This window comes from Camellia sinensis, chromosome 9, assembly GCF_055761805.1.
Source record: "Camellia sinensis isolate YWXY chromosome 9, ASM5576180v1, whole genome shotgun sequence".
NCBI lineage: Eukaryota > Viridiplantae > Streptophyta > Magnoliopsida > Ericales > Theaceae > Camellia > Camellia sinensis.
The window spans coordinates 136,290,840-136,312,492 of record NC_138969.1 but is presented as its reverse complement, the minus strand read 5'-3'; the positions used below and the strand labels follow the sequence as shown (position 1 = coordinate 136,312,492).

The 21,653-nt window shown below is 39.2% G+C and overlaps 1 protein-coding gene across 9 annotated transcripts; it reads right to left on the bottom strand.

Annotated features, from left to right (window-relative positions):
- Positions 1–748: 748 nt before the first annotated feature.
- On the bottom strand, positions 749–10,519 carry LOC114323653 (putative F-box/FBD/LRR-repeat protein At4g13965). 9 transcript variants are annotated; one of them, XM_028271312.2, is made up of 6 exons: positions 10,285–10,497; positions 9,459–9,563; positions 8,926–9,021; positions 5,206–5,372; positions 1,287–1,333; positions 749–1,159 (listed from the first exon to the last, which is right to left on the bottom strand). In XM_028271312.2, exons 2-6 carry the CDS (start codon positions 9,480–9,482, stop codon positions 1,110–1,112), a joined length of 384 nt encoding a protein of 127 aa, XP_028127113.2. In that variant the 5' UTR covers positions 9,483–9,563; positions 10,285–10,497; the 3' UTR covers positions 749–1,109. The 9 variants fall into 9 exon arrangements, 4 of the variants coding, with proteins under 4 accessions (XP_028127113.2, XP_082743835.1, XP_082743836.1 ...); XM_082887709.1 differs by having other exon boundaries at positions 5,206–5,348; XM_082887710.1 differs by having other exon boundaries at positions 5,206–5,330.
- Between the last annotated feature and the right edge of the window lie 11,134 nt (positions 10,520–21,653).

Sequence of the window (21,653 nt, the reverse complement as noted above, 5' to 3'; positions counted from 1 at the left end):
TAACATATACGTAATAATACAAAATTACTTCTTTCTTTCTTCACCTCGCCTAATGTACAGTAATAAAGGTAAAGTTTAACCCAAATCATTTACTCTCAACTAATTGGCACTTACATGCCACTCTAAATACTTGCATTTTCCAAATGCCACATCATGAGTATACAAAGATTGGCCCCCTCTTTTTACAATTTTATGAGTAAATCAACTTTTTTTATATCTTAAGAATTTTTATCTAGAAAGAACCATGTTTGTGTTAAATTACTATGTACTTTTGTAACATTTTAATAACAAATATAAGATATCAATAAAAAGTGGACTCTAATTGCCTAAAGAAAAATTTACAATCATTGAATTGTTTATCTCCTACATGTGCAATGACCATAAATATTATTGTCAGTTTTTAAAATTGGTAAAATAAATAAGGATTGGCATGTATTTTATAATTTTAAATTAACATGACACCACTTAACCTAACGATATTTAATTTAAACATCGTAAAATAAGAAAATAACTCTTACTGGTAAAACAAATAAGGATAGACAAGAATTTTAAGAAATTATGTTAACTTACCACTACTTAACCTAATGAGGTTTAATATAGTTAATTTTTAAATAAAAAAAGAACAAATAAACATAACGATCATGAGTATATAGTAGTAATAAGCCTGCATAACAAAGAATGAAAGGTTTAACATCAAAGCTAATAAACCATCAAAATAATTTATACATATGAACATATATTTATGTCGTGACTCATAATAATATTATCATAAATTTATTAAAAATATTAATTTTATCATGTGAATTGCATAGGTCAACCACTAGTTATAATATAATAACTGCGTGATTACCTAGTCAAATTACAAGGCTGATCTCATATAAACGAATGGGAACTAAAACATGTTCAATATGAACACAACAAACATTGTAATTTGCATCATTTGACCAAATAAACAGTAATCCAAGTTCTTAAATGAAAAGCCATTTTGATTAAGAAGATTCACCTTCACCACAAACTTATACAAGCAAGGAGATGCATCTATCAAGGAAGTGAGGAATGGGATGCTTTGGTCTTCATATGCAACAGCTTACAATTCCAACCGCTTAAGATTACAAAATTCTGGAAATATGTTGGGGATGAGGTGACTTTTCTGGGAAACCTAAAAAATGTTTGACAACACACTTATTATTGCAGCCCCAGATATGTGGGTTTTTCATGTGCATATATAATAATGAGAATAAAGGACTAAAAAACAAAACTACCACACAGTGGTTATGCAAACTAACCAGAGAATCCAGGTCCAGTACAAGCGTCTCCAGCTGAGAGAGCACACCTGAGAAACGGGAAAATGTTAAACAAACTAAATCCGTACAGTTACAACCCCCAATGGATACTTCAGAGAGCAGGGGAACATTCTTAAGAGGATTGTTGATTATGTATGGCCCATGGTATTTAAATGATATGAGATTTGTAGCCAAAATCTCAAGATTTTGTAAACTGAAACAGTAGCTAAGCTCCAAGTACTTCAACTTCTGAGGACCATCTATTTTTAGATTAACCAAAGATCGTGAACGCATCAAAGATAACTCTTCAATCAACGGACAATTAGATAAGAAATGTGCAAGAACGTCTTCCGTCAAATCTACCGATTTCGAGCAGAGGGAAGTCAAGGTATTAAAGCTTAGAACACCAAATGGGCTTTAATGGAAAAGTGCATGAATCCTCAAACTGAGAATAGTCAAAATATCCTCTCAGGTCCAACTTAAGCTTTTGAACTCTTTTTTCTTTTGCAACGTTAACTCATCTATCAATGACACATGCAAAATTCTTATCCAAATCAAAGCACGCTCTAAACTTTTCTATATTTTGGCCCTGATCCAAATTGAAGACTTTGTTTACCCAACTTACATACTTAGACCTTTCAGTTTCAAGTGACATTGTTTCTATTTCTTGTCTCATGCTGGCCTTTGTCTTGGAAGCATCAAAATTCAAACTACCCGTGAAAAACTTCCACAAATTTTTCCATTTAAGGGAAGGCACACTAGTTCTTGCTACTTCTTTCATTGTCAAGAGGGACAAGATGTCAATGATAATTTCATTTGGCAATGCACTTAGCTGATCCTCCATGTAATTGCCCTTCTTGCAACGATAATCATTGAAAACAAAAACTAGTGACACACTTTGTTCCAACATATCAAGCATTACTTTGAAAAATAAAAATAACAAAATTCAAACCCACCATGCAACACAGAGAAACAAAAGAAATATACTAAGAAACTTGAATTATGCTGGGTTGGCATGGGGCGGGGCAAATCGTCATATAATTTACAACTTGTGCTACATATAATTAGCTTAGCTAGTTTATTCATTCGAACTCTCCTTTGTAAGAGTGCGATGTTGTAATAACGTGTATGCCTTCCAACCCCACGTCTTTCTCCTTTTTATTTACTTGCTTATGTTGGTTAGTTTAAAAGCATCATGTTTTGTAAGCATACTTCATGTTTGCATCCACTTGTATTGCATACACCGAGACTCGGTTCATCATTCTAACTTGCATTGTCGTTTAAATACTTCTTTGAAAAATGTGCTTAAACCGCATGCTATCAAATTGATTAATACGCCATATTAGTAGCTGAGCCTAGTAATTGCATATCGTGTGTGTTGCATTAGTCATATTGCATAGTTGGGATCATGCATTATTCTAACCCTATCATCTTTTTAGTTTGGAGTACTAGGTGAGCATTTACTCGCTTTAGCATATCGTATGTGTGTAATTGTTGCCATGTTTAGTATGTTTGCCATGTAGCTAAATGCTTAATTGATAAAATTGTTTGAATGCCTGTATATGAAGGCTAATTGCTTGAAATTAGAATAATTTGAGTAATGTTCTTATGCGATCACTTTTTCAAGTGGTACATATTCAAAACTCTTTTCGAAAATAAACATGAATCGAAATGTTCCAATTCTTGCAATTTAGTTTATACGTGTGTGTTTGCGCATCAAGTAATGTTAGTCTAATAACCAGAACAAGAGTATCTAATGTAGATAAGAAACACATCATGATTAGTAGAGGCCGATCTTCGATCTAGTGAGCGGAGGTACTCAATTCATGACCTTCCCCTCGCGTACCTAAGTTCCCGAGCCGAGACAATCTTGGTGATGACGGACACGTGACCTTTGACACGAGTCATAGGTTTTCCAGATTTCCCAAAAATATTTAGGTGGCGATTCTATATCTGGCAAAGCAGTTCATTTTTGGCAATTTCATTCAAAATTGATTTTCCAAAAGATTTGCCGGATTTTGACTCTTTGGTGTTTATCTGTTTCACATTTGGACTCTTTGGTGTTTATCTATTTCACATTGCACTTATGAGATCAGATTCAGAAGCGTTAGAGTCCGATACTGTAGGGCTTATTTGTCTTTCGAGAGGGGGCACGAAAAGTCAAGCTACACCCATGGCATTTCTCTTCGATTTTGGAAATTCATGGAAGAAACCAAGTGTATGATCATGCAGTCTAAAAAATTACGCCATTCACGTCAATAATTTGAACCAATTCCTTCAATTTTGGATGTAAAACAAATCAAACCTTTGAAATGAATTATATATACATAAACATACAAGATTGAACTTTAAAACTGCAAATCCCATGAAATTTCCTTTCGATTTTGAAGACTCATGCATGAATTGAAATGTACAAGAACAAATGTTCATGAAATCATGCATGCATGGTGAAGTTACAAGGTAATTAATTCAATTCTTCCATGAATAGACTTGTATGCCTTAAACTCCAAGAAATATGAACAAAACTCCTAATACTTGTGAATTCAACTCAATTAAACTTGTATATAGGAAGATGATGAGTAGAGAGGCTTTAATTTCAAGAAATTGGAAAGAAATGTTTACCTTATTTGATGATTTATGAGAATTCAAAACATACTTCAAGCTTCTTCTAGTTCTTCTTCTTGTTAAGTTGTAACTCTCTCTCTCTCTCTCTCTCTCTCTCTCTCTCTCTCTCTCTCAACGTGTACTTCTCTCTCTAGCAAGATATTTTTGGTCAAAAAAAAAATATGTGGCTGAGTATGAGCTCAATACATTGGCTTATAACATATATATATATATATAGACACTAGGTTGGCTTATTACATCCAAGCACCACCTAACGAATCAAATTGAATCAATTTTTAATTAAACTCCCCAAATAGTTCTAAAAATTCCAATCAACTCATCTATGTACACCATTTCGGTTTCTGAATCCATTTAGGCCGTCAATTTCAGTTGCAAGGCCATAATCACACAACATATAATTTCCCAAATTGGACAGATATGCACAAATAAATCATATAATCATTAATTAGCACATAATTCAATTAATATAATCATGACTTGCATTTTAGGACCGTTACACACTAACCAATATTTATCAAATTTTTCCATCATTTTTGCTGCCATTGTTCTAATCCCTTCAATTTCACTAGAGAGCATTTGAGACAGTGTCATCCTAATCTCATATAAAGCTAGGAAACAAACATTGGTTGTGGGATACTTAGTACCAGAAATAACTCTGTGATAGAAAAAAAAAATCTTAAACCTCCCACTGATCTCTCTAGCAAACTCGCATTCTTCTTTACTTAGCACGGCCTTATATTGGGGCTCTCTATTTTTCAACCGAGAAAAAACATCCTTATACAATAAGGCAGTTTGAAGCATCAAGTATGTTGAATTCCACCTAGTTACACAATCAAGTCCTAATTTCTTAATATGTGGATTATGCAATTAATTCATTGTTTCTTCAAATTTTTCTTGTCTTTTAGGTGTTGTTGTCCAATAAGCTACACTTTCCCAAATTTTCTCTACATCCACTCGTATGACATCCAATCGATCTTTGACAATAAAAATATGCGCACAACAACGCATATAAAACAAAGTACCACCCAACAAAAGCGATGTATTACTCAACTTATCTATCAACATGGTAATCATGGCATCATTTGTGGAGCAATTATCAACAGTAACAGTGGATATTTTTCTGTCAATATTTCAATCCATCATACACTCAAGCAAAGTATCCCAAAGAACTTTTGTGTGTGGACATGGAACATAAATAAACCTAAAATACAATATTCATAAACAATTATTAATAACATGCAAATTGAACTGAATAACATAGAACTTTTAAATAATTTGCAAATTTACAAATATATACCTCAAAATGGGACTTTGCAATGCCCATGAATCATCAATAAAGTGTGCTGTGACAGCCACGAATCTTTTCTTTTCATTATTAGCAGTCCACATATCAGTTGTGATTGCCACCCTACTTTTATTTTTCTTCACCAAACTCAATGTCTTCAGCCTCTCACAATCATAAAACTTTAAAATATCACTCTTTATTGTATTTCAAGAAGGTACTTTAAACAATGGTTAGAGTGCTATTGAATATCGTTTAAAACCAACATGATCTACGATAGAGAGGAGATATTCATGTAATATTATGGCATGTGACAACTCTTTCCAAGCAAAATCTTGATAAAAAATATAAGAATTCATTTTTGGACTCTCTATTAAAGTTGTTAGTTAAAACTTTTTACCTCATGTCCATCACTTTTTTCCTAATACCACTCTTATAGTGATCATGCAAATGCCTAATTCTATTTTTTGAATCACCTCCAAGATGCTTCTTACAATAATTACATATATTGTCTTTCACACCCCATTGACTTGTTTCTTAAAGTGTTCCCACACTGTAACAACCCCGACCTGTGATTAACTGTTAAACCATGATTAAGAATGCAAACTGAGTAATTAAAATGGAATCTTGAGTTAATTGCATGTGTTATATGGTATTTGAGTTTCTATCCGTTTTGTGTAGAAATATTTGTCTGTGTTGTTCTGTTCTGCGAATTGAAGGTCATATCGGCATCCGATCACGAACTTTACTTGGTTTCTATGTTATTTAAAATTTTATGATAGGTTTAATTAAAATTCGATTCAGAACGAATTAATTAAGATAATTAGTGTCAACTTGATTAGCTTAAGCCAAGTTTAATTGAGTCTTCTTAATTAAGCCTATATAAGGCATATGAGACCTCTAGAATACACTTTACACTCATTTTCATTCTTCTTGAGCTTCCAACGTGTGTGAGAGAGAGACCAAGAGAGATTTGAAATCATCAAGGGCAATTGAGGAAGATTTGGAAGAATTAGCTTGGAACCTCAACCAATTAGCCACCTAGAGCATAATTGAACATCTAAGGTAAGAATTCAACCCTTTAGCTATGTAATTGAGCCAACAAATGCATAGATTCAAGGGCTCTAAGTGTTCAAACATGAGAATTGCGCTAAAAATAAAGGAATTTAAGTCATACCATACATGCATGCATAATTCATGAATTTTGAGTTTTGATTTCAACAAATTCTTACATGCAAGGACCTATTTTTGTTCAATTATGGTAGGTCATTGTGGTTTTGCATCTTAACACTTCATTTGTACATGTTTTGGAAGATTTGAGTTCATGACAACACATCCATGAGGTGTATTCAAGTTTGGTTTTAAAGAATTTATTTGCTTTTAGGCCTTGATTTTGTATAATGATCTTTAATTCATGATGTTTTATAAGTTTACAAATGTTTTCTCAAGTTTTGGGGCCCAAAGGTTGTGTTTTAAGGCTTTGAATTCGAGTTTTGAAGCTTCGGAGCAAATCTGGAAATTCCAAAATTCTACTTCTCCGCTCGAGCGACAAAATCTGCGCTTGAGCGACCACTTTTTGATTTGCACTTCCGCTCGAGCGACCAAAGTTGGCTCGAGCATAAAATGCACACTCCCAGAAGTTTACACATTTTGCAGACAGCTCGAGCGACCAAAGTTGCGCTCGAGCAAAGATCTCATCTCACACTCAAGCGACCGTCAGGTGGCCATCGAGCTGAAAATTCACACAACGAGTATTTTTGCAGAAGTTTACAGGCCGCTCGAGCGACCGAAGTTGCTCTCGAGTGACCACCCTTATATTTGAACCTCCACTGGAGCGAAAGAAGCTACGCTCGAACAAGGACTCTGTTTTTAACAAATTTGACTAAGTGTTGAACAGCATGTTTTGGCATCTTCATTGCATCCTAGGCATTTTGAGGCCATGATGAAGCCATAATAATGAAGATAAGGACTAGAAATACACTAAGAACGAAATGAAATAAGTTAAGTACTATCCAAGTGTGTTTCAATACGTGTATCTGTTATCTGTTATATTTATCAAAAATATGTATATGTGTGTGTAGATCACGCGCCGTAGGCTTCCTGATTTTCTGCTCTGTTAGTCTGCTTTATCTACTCTATCTGTCTGTTATTGGAGCCAACTGTGAGTAATAACTTAATAAAGCTATGCTCAACTCTATTCATTTTCTGTATGATACAATAAGATCTGTTTTATGAAATTTTATATTCTATACAATAAATAATTGTCCAATTTCTGACAAGTATTTGTGGCATCGTTAGAACATAACCCTTGCCCAAGAGTAACAATAGCGTGGTTTATGAGCACAAGGCCCTTATCCGGGGGTAATAATACCGTGGTCTCATGGCCCTCACCTCGTGGTAACAATATAGTGGCTTACGTATGTTATCTGTTCCTAGTACCGGAGATTCCTTTATGGAACTGGTCAAGTATGACCTTTAATGCACTGTATCTGATCTGTTAGCGCTAATGGGTTTACCACATATGACCCTTTGTGAAATTGAACAAGTACATGCTTCTGAACTCTGATTCAGAATATGAATTTGTTTCTGCTTTCTGAAACTGATATGGGACATCATTAATTTAACCATTTACTCTGTTATTATTCATTGGGCTTTCGCTCACTATTTATATTATGTATGTAGTTGACCAGGCCTAGAGTTGATGGCCTAGAGTTCCGTTTGTCAGCCAGCCACAGGTTCCCGACTGTAGAAGTCAAATTTTGTGGATCATGTTAAGGGCTTTTGCTTTTGTTTTTGTTTATCCGTACACTAGGCTAAGTTCCTTTTGTTACTAATCTGTATGGTGATGCATGACTTAGATAATTTTGATGTCATATGTATATATTTAAGTTTTAAATTTTTTTTGTCCCATGTTTGTCAGCACAGCTCAATGGACTATATATGTTTTATATTTGCTTCTGCAGCCCTTTATTTTGGGATGATCTATTCAGAAACCTTTGGTAATCCCAGGATTATTGGCCGGTTACGACACTAATCCTACAGGGGTGGGTTTCAGTCGTGACACACAACACTAGGTTTTCTTTTAGTTCCTCCACAAGTATTAGGCTTTTCTTCTAAATCAATAACATTTTGATTAGAGAGGGGAGACGGTGAGTTGGTAGCTGGCGATGATTGTTGTGAGGCCTCGTTCTCAAATGATACTTGAGAGTTAACTAGTACTTGAGAGTTAACATCTGACATTTTTAATCTTTATAAAAATAATATGAAATGAATAAACAGAGGTAGCAAAATTATAGAGCAATTTTTTCTAACACAATTCTAGAAAGATATGCAGCAATTTTTTTAGCAATATCAGCATATGCAGCAATTTAGTAATGTTAACAAACTATATTGAATTAATAAATGATCATCCTAGTAATAAATGATCCTCCTAGTAATGTTAACAAACAAACAAATAAAAAAATGGATTGAATTAATCATATTATACAATCTGAAAACATATGCAGCAATTCATTCAGTCAAAACACAATAAACTAATGGCTATGGAAATGATGTGATCAATCTCATGACAGCCCATTATACAAAGATAACATATCTTTAAAATGCAAAGACCATCCAACATTCCAAGTTATATAGAATGAAACTAAGTAGAAAATAATTAAAAGCAACAGGAAAATAATAGGCCAAAACCCCTAACGTAAACACTAAGCACATCCAAATATCCTAATGAAATACCTCAGAAAGTAGAGCAACAACAACAGCAGATATGCAAGGAATATCTTCAGCAAGTTGGAAGATAACACGACCTGTGAAAACTTGAAGATCCTTCAACTACAACCAATACAATAATGATATTTTCAATCATTTTCCTCCGGTATATTATAATTAGAAAATTAAAATAAATGAAAATTAGAGTGAGGAATAGTACATATATATATATACTAGTGAGGAGGCTGCATGTAAAGTAATATTGAGTTGTGTCCAGCACATTTTAATAATACCATCAACGAGCTTGGACCGAGTACTTAATTATAATAAAACAAACAATTCTATTACATAGAATTTCATATTTTGTTCATTTAAACTCTTTAATTTGGAAGGTGACACAGAATTGGAATGGCTGAAAAGCTGTTTTTGACTTGAGAACCTTATTTTCTCCTCATTGATAATAAAAATGCATTCACAGTATATTCAGCACAGTTTGGAGAATCATTTAGCTGAGCCAAATCCACAACACTGAAAAAGTAAGATCTTTTTAATTGACTTATATGAAAAAAAGAAGCATAATGCATCGGATCTCCATGACACAGACATCATAAAATCAATTTTAGTTGAAGAAACAATAGTGTTATACATCAAGGTACTCCATAGCCCTGTAAGAAGTGGGTCAAATCTTAAAGAACATAGATACACCAAAGTTATAACTCCCCATTATCTTCTTCGATTAGCAGCAAAAAATAAAAAATCACATTCCCAAATCAAACAATAAACTTCAGCAGAAAATCAATTTTGCATAATTATTGTACAGCACATAAGAAGAATTTAAGAAACCCTAACTCTGTATAGTGAGAGCCCAACAAACTTCTATATAAAATACCAAAATTAATTTGCATGAGACTAAGTTGTAAGTTAGATTAAAAAAATATCAAGGATAAAAAACAAAGAACAAAAGAAGAGAGGGAAAAATCCAGTCAGTGTATATTTGGGTGGAAAAAGGGGGGGAAAAATTAGGGCTACACAATTTTAACAAAAATATTCAATGAAATAAATAATTTAACAACACAAAGAACAAGAGAAAAAGTAACAAAAAATTGACAACATTTTCTCTTTCAACGAAAAAGGAGGACAAAATGATATGTATGTATATATGTATGTATGTAAACCCTAAATGCAGTGGCAGAAAAATCAACTGGTTTTCGACCAGCGAAGCACGAGTTGACCCAAAACCCTAGATCGAAACCAAAATCGTTGAAAATAGATGACGGAGAGGGAGTGAAAAGGCAGTGATTTTTGGATTAATAGATCAAAATTGAAAGAAGAAAACAGAGATCGATTAGTAGTTTAACGAGAGAGAGAGAGAGAGAGAGAGAGTACACTTTGAATCGGCGGTGCGGGAGGAACGAGCGAGCGGTGAGGGTGAGGAAGAGGGAGAGAGGCGATGGCTGTGTGTGAGGGAGCAGCAACTGACGGTCGTGTGTGTGTGAGGCGAGCCGTGAGGGAGCAGCAGCCGATGGCGGTGTATGAGCAGAGCACAGAGAGGCGATGTGTTTGTGTGTGTCAACCAAACCTAAAATGAGTAAACAAAATAGACACGCGCGCGCGCGCGCACACATATATATATATATATATATATATATATATATATATACAACAATGATTCATCCCACTAAAAACATCACCACTAATAGCACTAATGCATTAAAAAAGTAAAAAAATAAAATAAAAAATACAACTCCAAGACCAAAACATCACATCATTAATGGCGGGATCCACTGCCACCTAATTAGTGGGAGCACTTAGTGCTCCCAAGCATTTTTCATATATATATATAGACATGCGTATAATAGTAATTTTGCTTCGGGGAAGCGGGGCAGGGGTAGGGGCCGGGACGGGATTGGGATACGAATCACCGTACCCGACCCAAAAATCATCGGGCATTTATTTTCGAATACTATTCTGGCTCGTCGAGAGAAATTTTTTGGGAAAAAACAGATCTAATAGGGGTTGGGGGTGGGGTCTCATCAGGTCGGGTTTAAATTGTCATCTCTAAACATAAAGGGTCAAGGAATCAATGGGTCATCCTTGGGATAGGTCGATTGTAACTCTAATTCATGGGTCTAGAGGGGTTTCAGATTCAGTATGTTTGCCTCAAAGTTTGGGATATTTTTAGCGCCAGAGGTTTAGTCGATTATGGCAAAAGCAGTGGCGAAGATTAAAGGCACCCACTAGCACCAGTGTATAGTTGGTCAGAGCCAAAAATCGGATGAATATTTTTGTTCGGCGCAGACAGATTCTGTGTAAGTGATTTTCTGACCACACTGTCCGCTTAGTATCCAGCTGGAGAGCACCGGCAGAATAGATGGCATCTGACTGACCTGCAACAGAAAGAGAAGATTCCGGCGGTGGTTCGTCCACCCAGGGGCACTCCGACGATCAAGTCAGTATATCTCTCAAAGATAAATCAAGTGCTAAACTCAATGTTCAAAGCATAAAATTACGTACCTTAGACCCACGGGGGTGCCTCTCTTTTATAGTTACCTCAATCCTAATCTCAATAGAAGCCTGACTTCTATGGATTCCTGTTCAGTGCTTACTTTGGACTCCCTTTAGAGATAAAGATAAACTCCCTAAGAGCTTTATCCTTATCTTGGCAAAGTCTCATCTTTATTCTAAGACTCTTGTCCCTTATCCACTTTTCTCGGACTCCGATATCTTCTAAGATAACCTCGGCTTTAACCGAGATCACCTCGGCGTCATGACCCTGACACGTGGCACCTCGGCTGACACGTCGGCGTCACCTTGCCACGTGTCGGTACTCAAAAATATATCCCCACAACTGCCCCTAGGTTCTATTACCTCAGCATTCTGAGGTGATGGAACCTATATCTGTGCTTCCTTTCAGTTCGTCGGCTTAATGGCTTCTAGCTGAGATCATCATTTAAAGATTGACATGCCTTCTTTAAAGATCAAGACTTCTAAGTGCCCTTCTTTGTTTGTGAGCTGTCGTGCACAAACAACTCAACTGTTTCAGCCACGCGTCTTCTTCTTACTGGATCATACTCCGGACGCGCCTATAGATCGTTTTTGCGCCTGTATTCGCCGCTTGACGGATTCATTTTTCTAGAGTCATTGATTTCCTTTTTGCCGCCGTTTCAAGTTTAATCAAAAAATTTTCTTTCCCCCGTCTTTTCACTCTACTCTTTCTCGTCTGAAGCTTTTTCTCTCTTGTTCTTGCTTTACCCTTCGAAATCCTCCATTGCTCAAGCTTCCAAAGCTCTGCAACCACCATCGTTCGTTTTCTTCAACTAAGTTCGTGCTGATTCTCCCGTCCGCCGTCGTCGTCTGACCTCGGAAATATTCAACACCGGCTTCGTTCTTCCTCTGGTAATACACTTATTCCTTCTTATTCCAGTTTCTTAATTTTTTCTTGAACTTGTTGCCATTACTGCTTTGCTTAAACATTCAACCTGTGAATCATATATTTTGAGTATGTGATTTTGCCCTTGTCCATATCTTGAACATACACATTGTTTCACCACTTCCCTGTATTTTTGCCACTGTTCTTGGCCCTATACTTCGTGTGTTCTTTATACTCTTCATAGACCATCTCTGTTCTTGATTCTGAAACTCGTTTTTGTTTCTGTTTTTTTTTTTATGTCTTTTCTAGATTCGTGCCTTCAGTCTTCGATTCCATAGACTTAGGTTTTGGGATTTGTCTGTAGAACCCATAATTTAGGAAAAACTGAAACGAACTTCCTCTAGATCCATACAAACCTTTATCAAAGTGTACTTTTAAGTTTTTAGCCAAGGTCCTTTAAACCTTCCAAAAATACTTCTTCTTGAAATCTGATATCTCCATTTAAGCCGACATCATGGGTATGTGGAAACATAGAGTAAACACCCCATCTAAACTAGAATTCTTTAGACAAGAGTTTGAAATCCCAGCCGATGTCCATCTGAGGTTGGCTGGGAATGATGACTCAATCATGCCTACTGATCATTCCATGCCCTTCCCTGTGGTAGCCTTCATTGAGTGTGGACTTCGACTCCCACTCAACATCCTTTTTCGTGAAATACTTCATTATTATAAGTTGAATCCAATGCAACTTTCCATTAACTCCTATCGAACCATTAATGGTATCATAGCCTTAGCAAAACAAGAGAACACTAGGATCACATTAGCCGAGATCCAGTATTGGTACACTATGTGTGGCCTCAAAAAAGACACCGGCTACGTTTACTACCTCAAGCCGAGGTCCACTGAATACAAAATTGTCGCCGACCTCCCTGACTCCAACAAGGGAGTTGGGGATGATTATTTCATTACTTCGGGGAGCTGGGAGTTCGCCCCAGATAAAGACCTCCATCTCTTCCCTCTCCTTCGATCAATCTTTGTAGAGGGCAATGGTAAGAGCCTTGCATTTATACCTACTTGTTTTTTAAAGTCTTGCGTATTTTATCTATTTCTTAGTGTTTGCTTTTCTTACAGCTGTTCCTAAGCCACCAAAGAACTTTCGTCAATCCTTTGTTCCCAGCAAGGATTTGAAGAGACTCTTGGACCTGCCAGTTCATAAACGAACGGCGCCTCTGCTTCTCAATTTTATTCCAACGTACAAGTCAGCTTTGCCGACGTTCCTAGGAGGAAGAAGAAAAGCCTTTCTCTACCTTTTGCCACAATGCCACAGACCGCATCCGTATCTCGGACAGACCTAGGGTCAACCTCTGATCCAGCCGAGCAACCGTCAACTTCAGCTCCATACTTGATTCCAATATCCCAACGCCGCCGTCGACGCCGATCAGTTTCTACTGCTGAGATGGTTCGCCCTAAATCTATTGCAAAAGATCTCTTGGCCAGCATCCCTTCTGATGTTGATGCACAATCAACACAAACCCTGCCTCCACCAAAGCCGAAAAGAATAAAAGAAGGCTCAACTAAAGGCTAAGGTAACTCAAGTTGAGTCTGAAGATGCTCTGCCAATCTCCAAGTTGGCTGAGAGTGACAAATCTCAACCTTCTGCTGGGAAGAGGCGCTCCGAAGCCCAACCATCCGAATCGCCAAAATCAAAAAAGTCGAGGTTATCTTCTGCAATGACCTCGGGGTCTAAGAAGCCTGTTGCCCCCTGGGCCCCGAAATTATTTTGGAGGATAAGCCAGTCATGGCAAATGATAGTGCCAAGGACATTAATGTCGGCGTTGCACTCAGTACTGCTCTGTTGCTACCAGGCGATCTAGAGCGAAACGCTGAGTTGAGCGAATACGAAAACTATATGTTGATGCTTCAACACTCTGTTCAAGTAAGTGTCTTTCATCTGGCACTTTTTTTTCTTTCTTTTTTATACTTAGAAATTTTTGCAATAAATTTTTCTTTGTGTTTTCTTCAGGCCATCCAGCATGCCCACTCTTTTTCTGTTCAATCTTTCGAAAATCGGCAGAAGCTGGTCGATATGAAGAGGGAGTTCTCTTCTCTTCAAAAAACCAACAAGAATTTGCAGTCAAAGATGAAAAAGTTGGAGGACCAAGCCGAGGTTGCAATCAAAGCCCAAACTGAAGCCGAAGAGAAGGCTGAATCTTCCGAAGCCATTAGAAAGGTTGCTGAGTCCCAAAGAAAAAAGGCTGAGGAAAAGACGGCCCAAGCCGAAAAAGAGCTTCAAGAAGCCTTGGCCACCAAAGAGGCTGAAATCAAAGACGCCGATGAAAAGGCGTACGCCCAGGGCATGGCCGATGTTATTGAGGCTTATGAAAAACAGGTGAAGGAGGCATGCAACAAGGGTTTCACCCTTGGTTGGATGTCCCTTCTGAAAAAACTCAATGTTCCTGAGGACTCGCCCTTGAGAAAAGCCGACGCCATTCCTCTTCCATTCCCTCCATCTCCACCTCTAAGTCAAGACGTCAGCAAATCTGAGTCTGAGGATGGTGATGAGGATGAGGATGAGGCCTTGGTGAGAAAACCCAAGGATGCTGATGGGGCCAAGTCCCCTCTTCAGAAGGAGCAAGTCCTAGACTTGACTCAAGATGAAGAAGGTGATGAGGTTCCCAAAGACGCTGCTCATGAGAAGGTATTAGCCGACGTCCCCTTCACCGACAAGAGTATTGAAGAAACTTTGCAAGAAATTGATGCTGAGCTAATGGCAGAGAAGGCGGCCGAGGTTGCTTCTCAACAATCGTCTGAGGTCCCAACCCAGCTCACTGTCGACGCTGAGGAACCTTAGTTTTCATATCTTTTCTTTTGTACTTTGTTTTTCTTTGTTTTTTGAAACAATGTAAGCTCTCCATATGGCCGATGTTCCTCTTTTTTGTTGAATGCTGATACAAATTTCCTTTACTGATTGCTTGTACTTTTGTCTTTTCTTGACTGCTCTTGCGTGATTCTATACTTAGAATATTCTACATGTCTTTCACATACTCTTCCTTCTTTGTACAATCTTCTCGGGGTGACACACCTCGGATAGACAAACTTCTTGGTTTTAATCTTAACTTGTAAACTTTTAAGAAGTGTTGAACATCATACTGGTTTAACTCAACTTGTAAATTGTCCACAAATTTCAACAAGTGTTAAACAATGACTTCGGCTTAACTTCAACTTGTAAATTGTCCACAAATTTCAACAAGTGTTAAACAAATGATTTCGGTTTAACTTAACTTGTAAATTGTTCACAAATTTCAACAAGTGTTAAACAAATGATTTCGGTTAACTTAACTTGTAAATTGTCCACAAATTTCAACAAGTGTTAAACAATGACTTCGGTTTAACTTAACTTGTAAATTATCCACAAATTTCAACAAGTGTTAAACAATGATTTCGGTTTAACTTAACTTGTAAATTGTCCACAAATTTCAACAAGTGTTAAACAAATGATTTCGGTTTAACTTAACTTGTAAATTGTCCACAAATTTCAACAAGTGTTAAACAATGACTTCGGTTTAACTTAACTTGTAAATTGTCCACAAATTTCAACAAGTGTTAAACAATGACTTCGGTTTAACTTAACTTGTAAATTGTCCACAAATTTCAACAAGTGTTAAACATATTTTTCTTCTCTCTGCCCCCTAATGTGAACCTGAGTTCCACTTGGGTTCTCATTATGCATGTATTCTAGAGACAATGTCAAGTATCTTGAAAAGAGAACTGAATCTTTATTTATTTACTTCCACAAATGGCAAAGGAACAAAGAAATTCTAATGATAGAAAAATTTCAAATTACAAGTATTCCAAGGTCTTGGCAACTCTTTCCCCTCATTATCTTCAAGCTGATATGCCCCATTACCCAGTACCAAGATGATTCTGTAGGGTCCTTCCCAATTTGGGCCAAGCTTGCCCTCTCTGGGATCTTTCTTATTGCCGATGACTTTCCTCAGGACTAGGTCGCCGACTCAAAACTCTCTTGGATTGACCTTCTTGTTATAAGCTTTTGCAAGTTGTTGCTGGTATGCTACAAGCTGGATTGCAGCTTTCTCTCTTCTTTCTTCTAGAAGATCCAAATCTCGGGCTAAGAGTACATCATTAGTCCCGTTTTCTACTCCCTGGGTTCTGATTCCTGGGATGCCGATCTCCAGCGGAATGACTGCTTCTGTGCCATAAGCCATGGCGAAGGGAGATTCTCCTGTTGATCTTCTCGGTGTAGTCTGATATGCCCAGAGTACATTGGGCAATTTGTCAACCCACTTGCCTTTTGCTGCCTGCAACCTCTTCTTTATTCCATCCAAAATTACTTTGTTGGATGCTTCTGCTTGTCCATTGCTTTGTGGAAAGCTTGGGGTCGAAAAGTAGTTCTTGATCTTGAACTTTGCACAGAAGTCCTTGATTAGCTTGCTGTCAAATTGAGTTCTATTGTCTGCAACAATTGCTCTCGGAATCCCAAATCTAGTGATGATGTTCCTTCTGACATCCACATCTCGGATCTTGGTAAGAGGTTCTACTTCTATCCATTTTGTGAAGTAATTTGTTGCTACCAGCAAGTATTTTCTTTGTCCAGTTACTTGGGGTAATTGCCTAACGAGATGCATGCCCCATTGCGTAAATGGCCAAGGACTGGATACAGGGTTCAGGTCAGTAGTTGGCTGGTGTATCAAAGGTACAAACTATTGGCATTGTTCACACTTCTTCACGTATGCTTCTGCATCTTTTTGCATGTAAGGCTACCAATACCCCTAGGTAATGGCCCTGTGAGCTAGCGATCTGCCCCCAACGTGGCTTCCACAAATTCCTTCATGGATTTCGTATAAAAAATCTTCAACCTGCAAAGGGTGTACGCACCTTAAAAGGGGTCTAGTAAAGGATCTTCTGTAGAGATGTCCCTCTGCTGTTAAACTGAATCTTGCCTACTTCAATCTGATCTTGTGTGCCTCATTGCGGTCATCTTGCAGCTTTCCTTCTTTTAGGAACGCAACAATTGCGTCCATCCAGCTTGGTCCCATGTCTACGCACATTGCTTCATGCTCTGTGGTTGTTGGTTCAATGCTTGGGCCCGACATGTAGTCAATCATTATTGTCATTGCTTTTCCAGGTTGTACTGCACTAGCTAAGTTGGCCAACGGATCAGCGTGGCTGTTATCATCTTGGCTTACTTGAAGTAGTCGACAGTTTTGAAACAAGGTTGATAGTCTGATGACTTCCTTTGCGTAGGCCGACATTCGTTCATCTCGGGCTGCAAACTCGCATGTTGTTTGGTTAACTATCAGTTGTGAATCACAAAAAACTATTACCTCATCTGCTTGCACTGTTGCTACCAACTTCAGTCCTACAATGAGTGTTTCATACTCAAATTCATTGTTTGAGGCCTTGAACCCCAAACGAATTGATTGTTCTAGCACCTGCCCATCTGGGGATATCAATACTACTCCTACCCCCACTCCTTATCGGTTTGAACTCCCATCAACGAACAGTCGAAAGGAGTCGTCGATGTAAATGCTGCAGGGTCTGAGTTTTTCTTCTTTCTTTTGTTCTTTTGCCTTTGCCTGGGCTTCTCCTTGCTTGGTTGGATATCGCTTATCCTGGCTCAACGGAGCCCGATGTTCGATGGATTCTGGTGTGAACTCGACCATGAAGTTGGCCAAAACCTGGCCTTTGATTGCTGTCCTTGGCCTGTACTCCAGGTCATATTGGCCTAGGGTGACTGCCCACCTGGCTATTCTTTCTATCAGGTCTCTTTGTTGCAGTAAGGACTTCAAGGGGTGCTCTATTTGCACCACAATTTTATGGGCCTGGAAGTAATGGTTCAACTTCTTTGAAGCCATTACTAAAGCTAGTGCTAATTTCTCTAAGGGTAGATACCTCGTTTCTGCATCGTCTAGGGTTTTGCTTACATAGTAAATAGCCCTTTGCTCCCCTTTTTCTTCTCGGATTAGTACTGCACTTATCGCATGTTCTGAAACGGCTAAGTATAGAAACAGCTCCTCTCCAGGTTCTAGGTTTGAAAGAACTGGAGATGTGGTCAAGTACTTCTTCAGGTCAGCCAAAGCGGCTTCGCATTCTTCTGTCCATAGGAAGTTTGTGGCTTTCTTCACAAAGTTGAAGAAAGGTCTGTACTTATCTGAGCTTCTGCTGATGAATCTGTTTAGGGCTGCAGCCCTTCCAGTTAGCATCTGCACCTGTTTTGCCGACGTCGGGCTTTTCAGCTCTAGGATGGCCTTGATTTGATTTGGGCTGGCCTCGATGCCCCTTCTAGTTACCAGGTATCCTAAAAACTTACCAGATCCAACTCCAAATGCACACTTCGATGCATTGAGTCGGAGCCGATATGTTTTAAGAATTTCAAAGACTATTTTTAGATTGGCAAGATGACCCTCAGGCTCCTTGGTCTTAACGACCATGTCGTCAATGTAGACTTCTACTGTTCGGCCAATCAGGTGTTTGAACATTTTGGTTACCAACCTTTGGTAAGTTGCTCCGGCATTTTTCAACCCAAAAGGCATTACTCTGTAACAGTACAGGCCTTTTGGGGTGATGAACGCGGTCTTCTCTTCGTCTGGGGGGTACATGGCTGTCTGGTGGTACCTCCTATAGGCGTCTAGGAAGCTCATTCTTCCATGCCCTGAAATGGCATCTACTAGCTGGTCAATCTTGGGTAGAGGAAAGCTGTCTTTGGGGCAGGTTTTATTGAGGCTGGTGAAGTCTACACAGACCCTCCATTTACCATTCTTCTTTTTTACCACCACTGTATTAGATAGCCATGTCGGGTAGTGTATTTCTCTAATGGCCCTGGCCTCTAGAAGTCTGTCTACTTCTTCCTCTACTGCTTCGACGTGCATCAATGTCGGTCTTCTGGCTCTCTGAATTACAGGTGTGGTCGACCTGTCAACATTCAGTCTGTAACAAGTGACCTCGGGGTCAATGCCAGGCATTTCGTAAGGTGTCCAAGCGAGCACCTCAATATTTGCTCTCAAAAAAGTTTCCAACTCTTTTTCCTCTTTTTCGGCTAAGCCCGAGCCGAGAAGAAAGAAGCGTTCTCCATCCCTATCCTGGACGAGGATTTTCTTTAGTGCCTCTTCGCTCTTCTCGGCTGGCTCCTTGCCGACGTCTTCTAGGACTTCCATGTCCTTATCTTCAATTTCTGCCTTTTCTGGCTCTTGTATGCTGCATGTAGATTTCATTGCTGCCATGGAGCAATTCTTCGCCTGCAGCTGGTCACCTCTGACTTCCTCTATCCCATGCTCTGTTGGGAATCGTAATAGTTGATGCAATGTTGAGGGAACTGCCCCCATTGCATGCAACCATGGTCTTCCCAAGATGATGTTGTAAGGAGAGGGTATGTCGATGATGGTAAATTCTGTCTTGATCTTCCTGGTGCCTGCTTGCACCTCCAAGCTTACTGTTCCTAGTGGCCATGTCGGAGTTCCATTGAACCGAACCATTGGGCCATTGGATTGTTCCATATCATCTAGGTGAAGGCAGAGCTCCTTGTAACATCAGACGCACATGATGTCACAAGAGCTACCTTGGTCAATCAGGATGCGCTTCACTTGGCACTCCCCAACCTGGAGGGATACTACCAAGGCATCATTATGCGGATGTTGGACCATCTCTAGGTCAGCTTCAGTAAAGGTTATCATTGGTCCCTGGCACTCTTCTGCCCGATGTCTTTTCTCCCCGACTTGGTAGACATGTTGCAAGTGCTTCACTTTCTGGGTCTCTCCTCGGATTTCGTTTTCGTTGACCTTCGAGTGGATTACGTTGATTACCCGAGGTCCTCCTGCTTGCGGCTGTTGTGCTGGGGAGGTGGGGCTGCTGGTGCCTGAGGCAACCTTGCCGGTTCTTTCCTTGTCCTGGTCTCATCGACAAGGTCTCTCAGATGTCCTTGTCTCACCAGGTCTTCCAAATATGTTTTCAGGGCTCTACAACCCTGAGTTGTATGCCCATCTTCATTGTGGTAGGCGCAATGTCTGCCAATGTTTCTTCCCATGAACTCTCCTGGAGTCCTCTCTGGCATTCTGAAATAGGATTGGTTCTGAATTTGATCCAAGACTTTGGGAATTGGGATTCGGAACACAGTTGTTACTGCTTGTGTGGCTCTCAGTTCTACCTTGCCTGCTCGTTCTATTGTTACCTCGGCCTCGCTTCGGCGAGCCGTTTCCTTTCTCTTGTTTTATCTCCCTGGTTCCCGACGTGTCTTCTTCGGCTCTGGCGTACTTCTTGATTCTCGCCATGAGCTTCTCCATACTTTTTGGCAATGTCTTTGCCAAAGACTTTCGTAGTGGACAGTTGTCTTTCAAGTCGTTCTTGAAAGATACGACTACCACCTCTTGGTTACATTCGGGTATTCGATTGAATACCTCATAGTATCTTTTTGCATAGGCCCCAAGGCCTTTATCCTTGCTGATCTTTAGAGCCATCAATGCGTCCACCCTTAATGGCTGCAGCTTGTTTGTTACAAACCTGGCCACAAACATCTCGGCCAGGCCTTCCCAAGTCTTCACACTTCCCTTTGATATTTTGTGGAACCAATCTAATGCAATCTCCCCGAAGGATGAGGGGAACACTTTGCAGAGCAACGGCTCGTTCCTGCTATACAAGGCCATTGAATTCAGATATAGTCCAACGTGGAAGTTGGGGTCTGAATTACCATTGTATATTTGAAACCTCAGCATATTGAATCGCTTTGGTGCCTCAAATCTATCTAATTCCACTGAGAATGGTGTCCTCGGCTTATCTGGAGAGGTTACCTCGGCTTCGGCATTCTGTTGCTTCCTCTTGAGGTAATCTCTTAAGTCTTCTTTGCTTCGCCCAGGAGCTCGGCTATCTTTCGACTTCAGTCTTTTCGATATACTACTCTCGGCCTCGTGGTGAGCCCTTTTCGATCTTTTTCCATGAGTTGTGTCGAAGCACAGTGTCTACCCCTGAACATGCCGATATCCTTTGGGGTCTGCCTCCTTTGTGCGATGCATCCTCCGTGATTCTTCTCTTTTTGATTCTCTTCGTCCGTCCTCCCTAGAAGGTCGGTGAGAGTATCTCTCGTTTCTGTTGTGCTGAAGGGCTACGGGGATTATTTTTTGCCCTCCTTTCTGGGTATTGGCTGCTGGAATCGGCATGTCCTGCAGCGGGAATGGTGGCTGCATGACGTTATTTTGCATCATGAAATTGACGATCGACTGCAGGTCTGCCAATTTGTTTGCCATCTCTTTTACCTCTTCGTCCCTCCGTAGGCACCTATCCTTCCAAATTTGGAGGTCGTCCTCGTTGTAATACCTATTTTGATTTGGTTTCTTTGGTACATCGCCAGTCTGGCTGACGTCTTTTACTCCGTGAG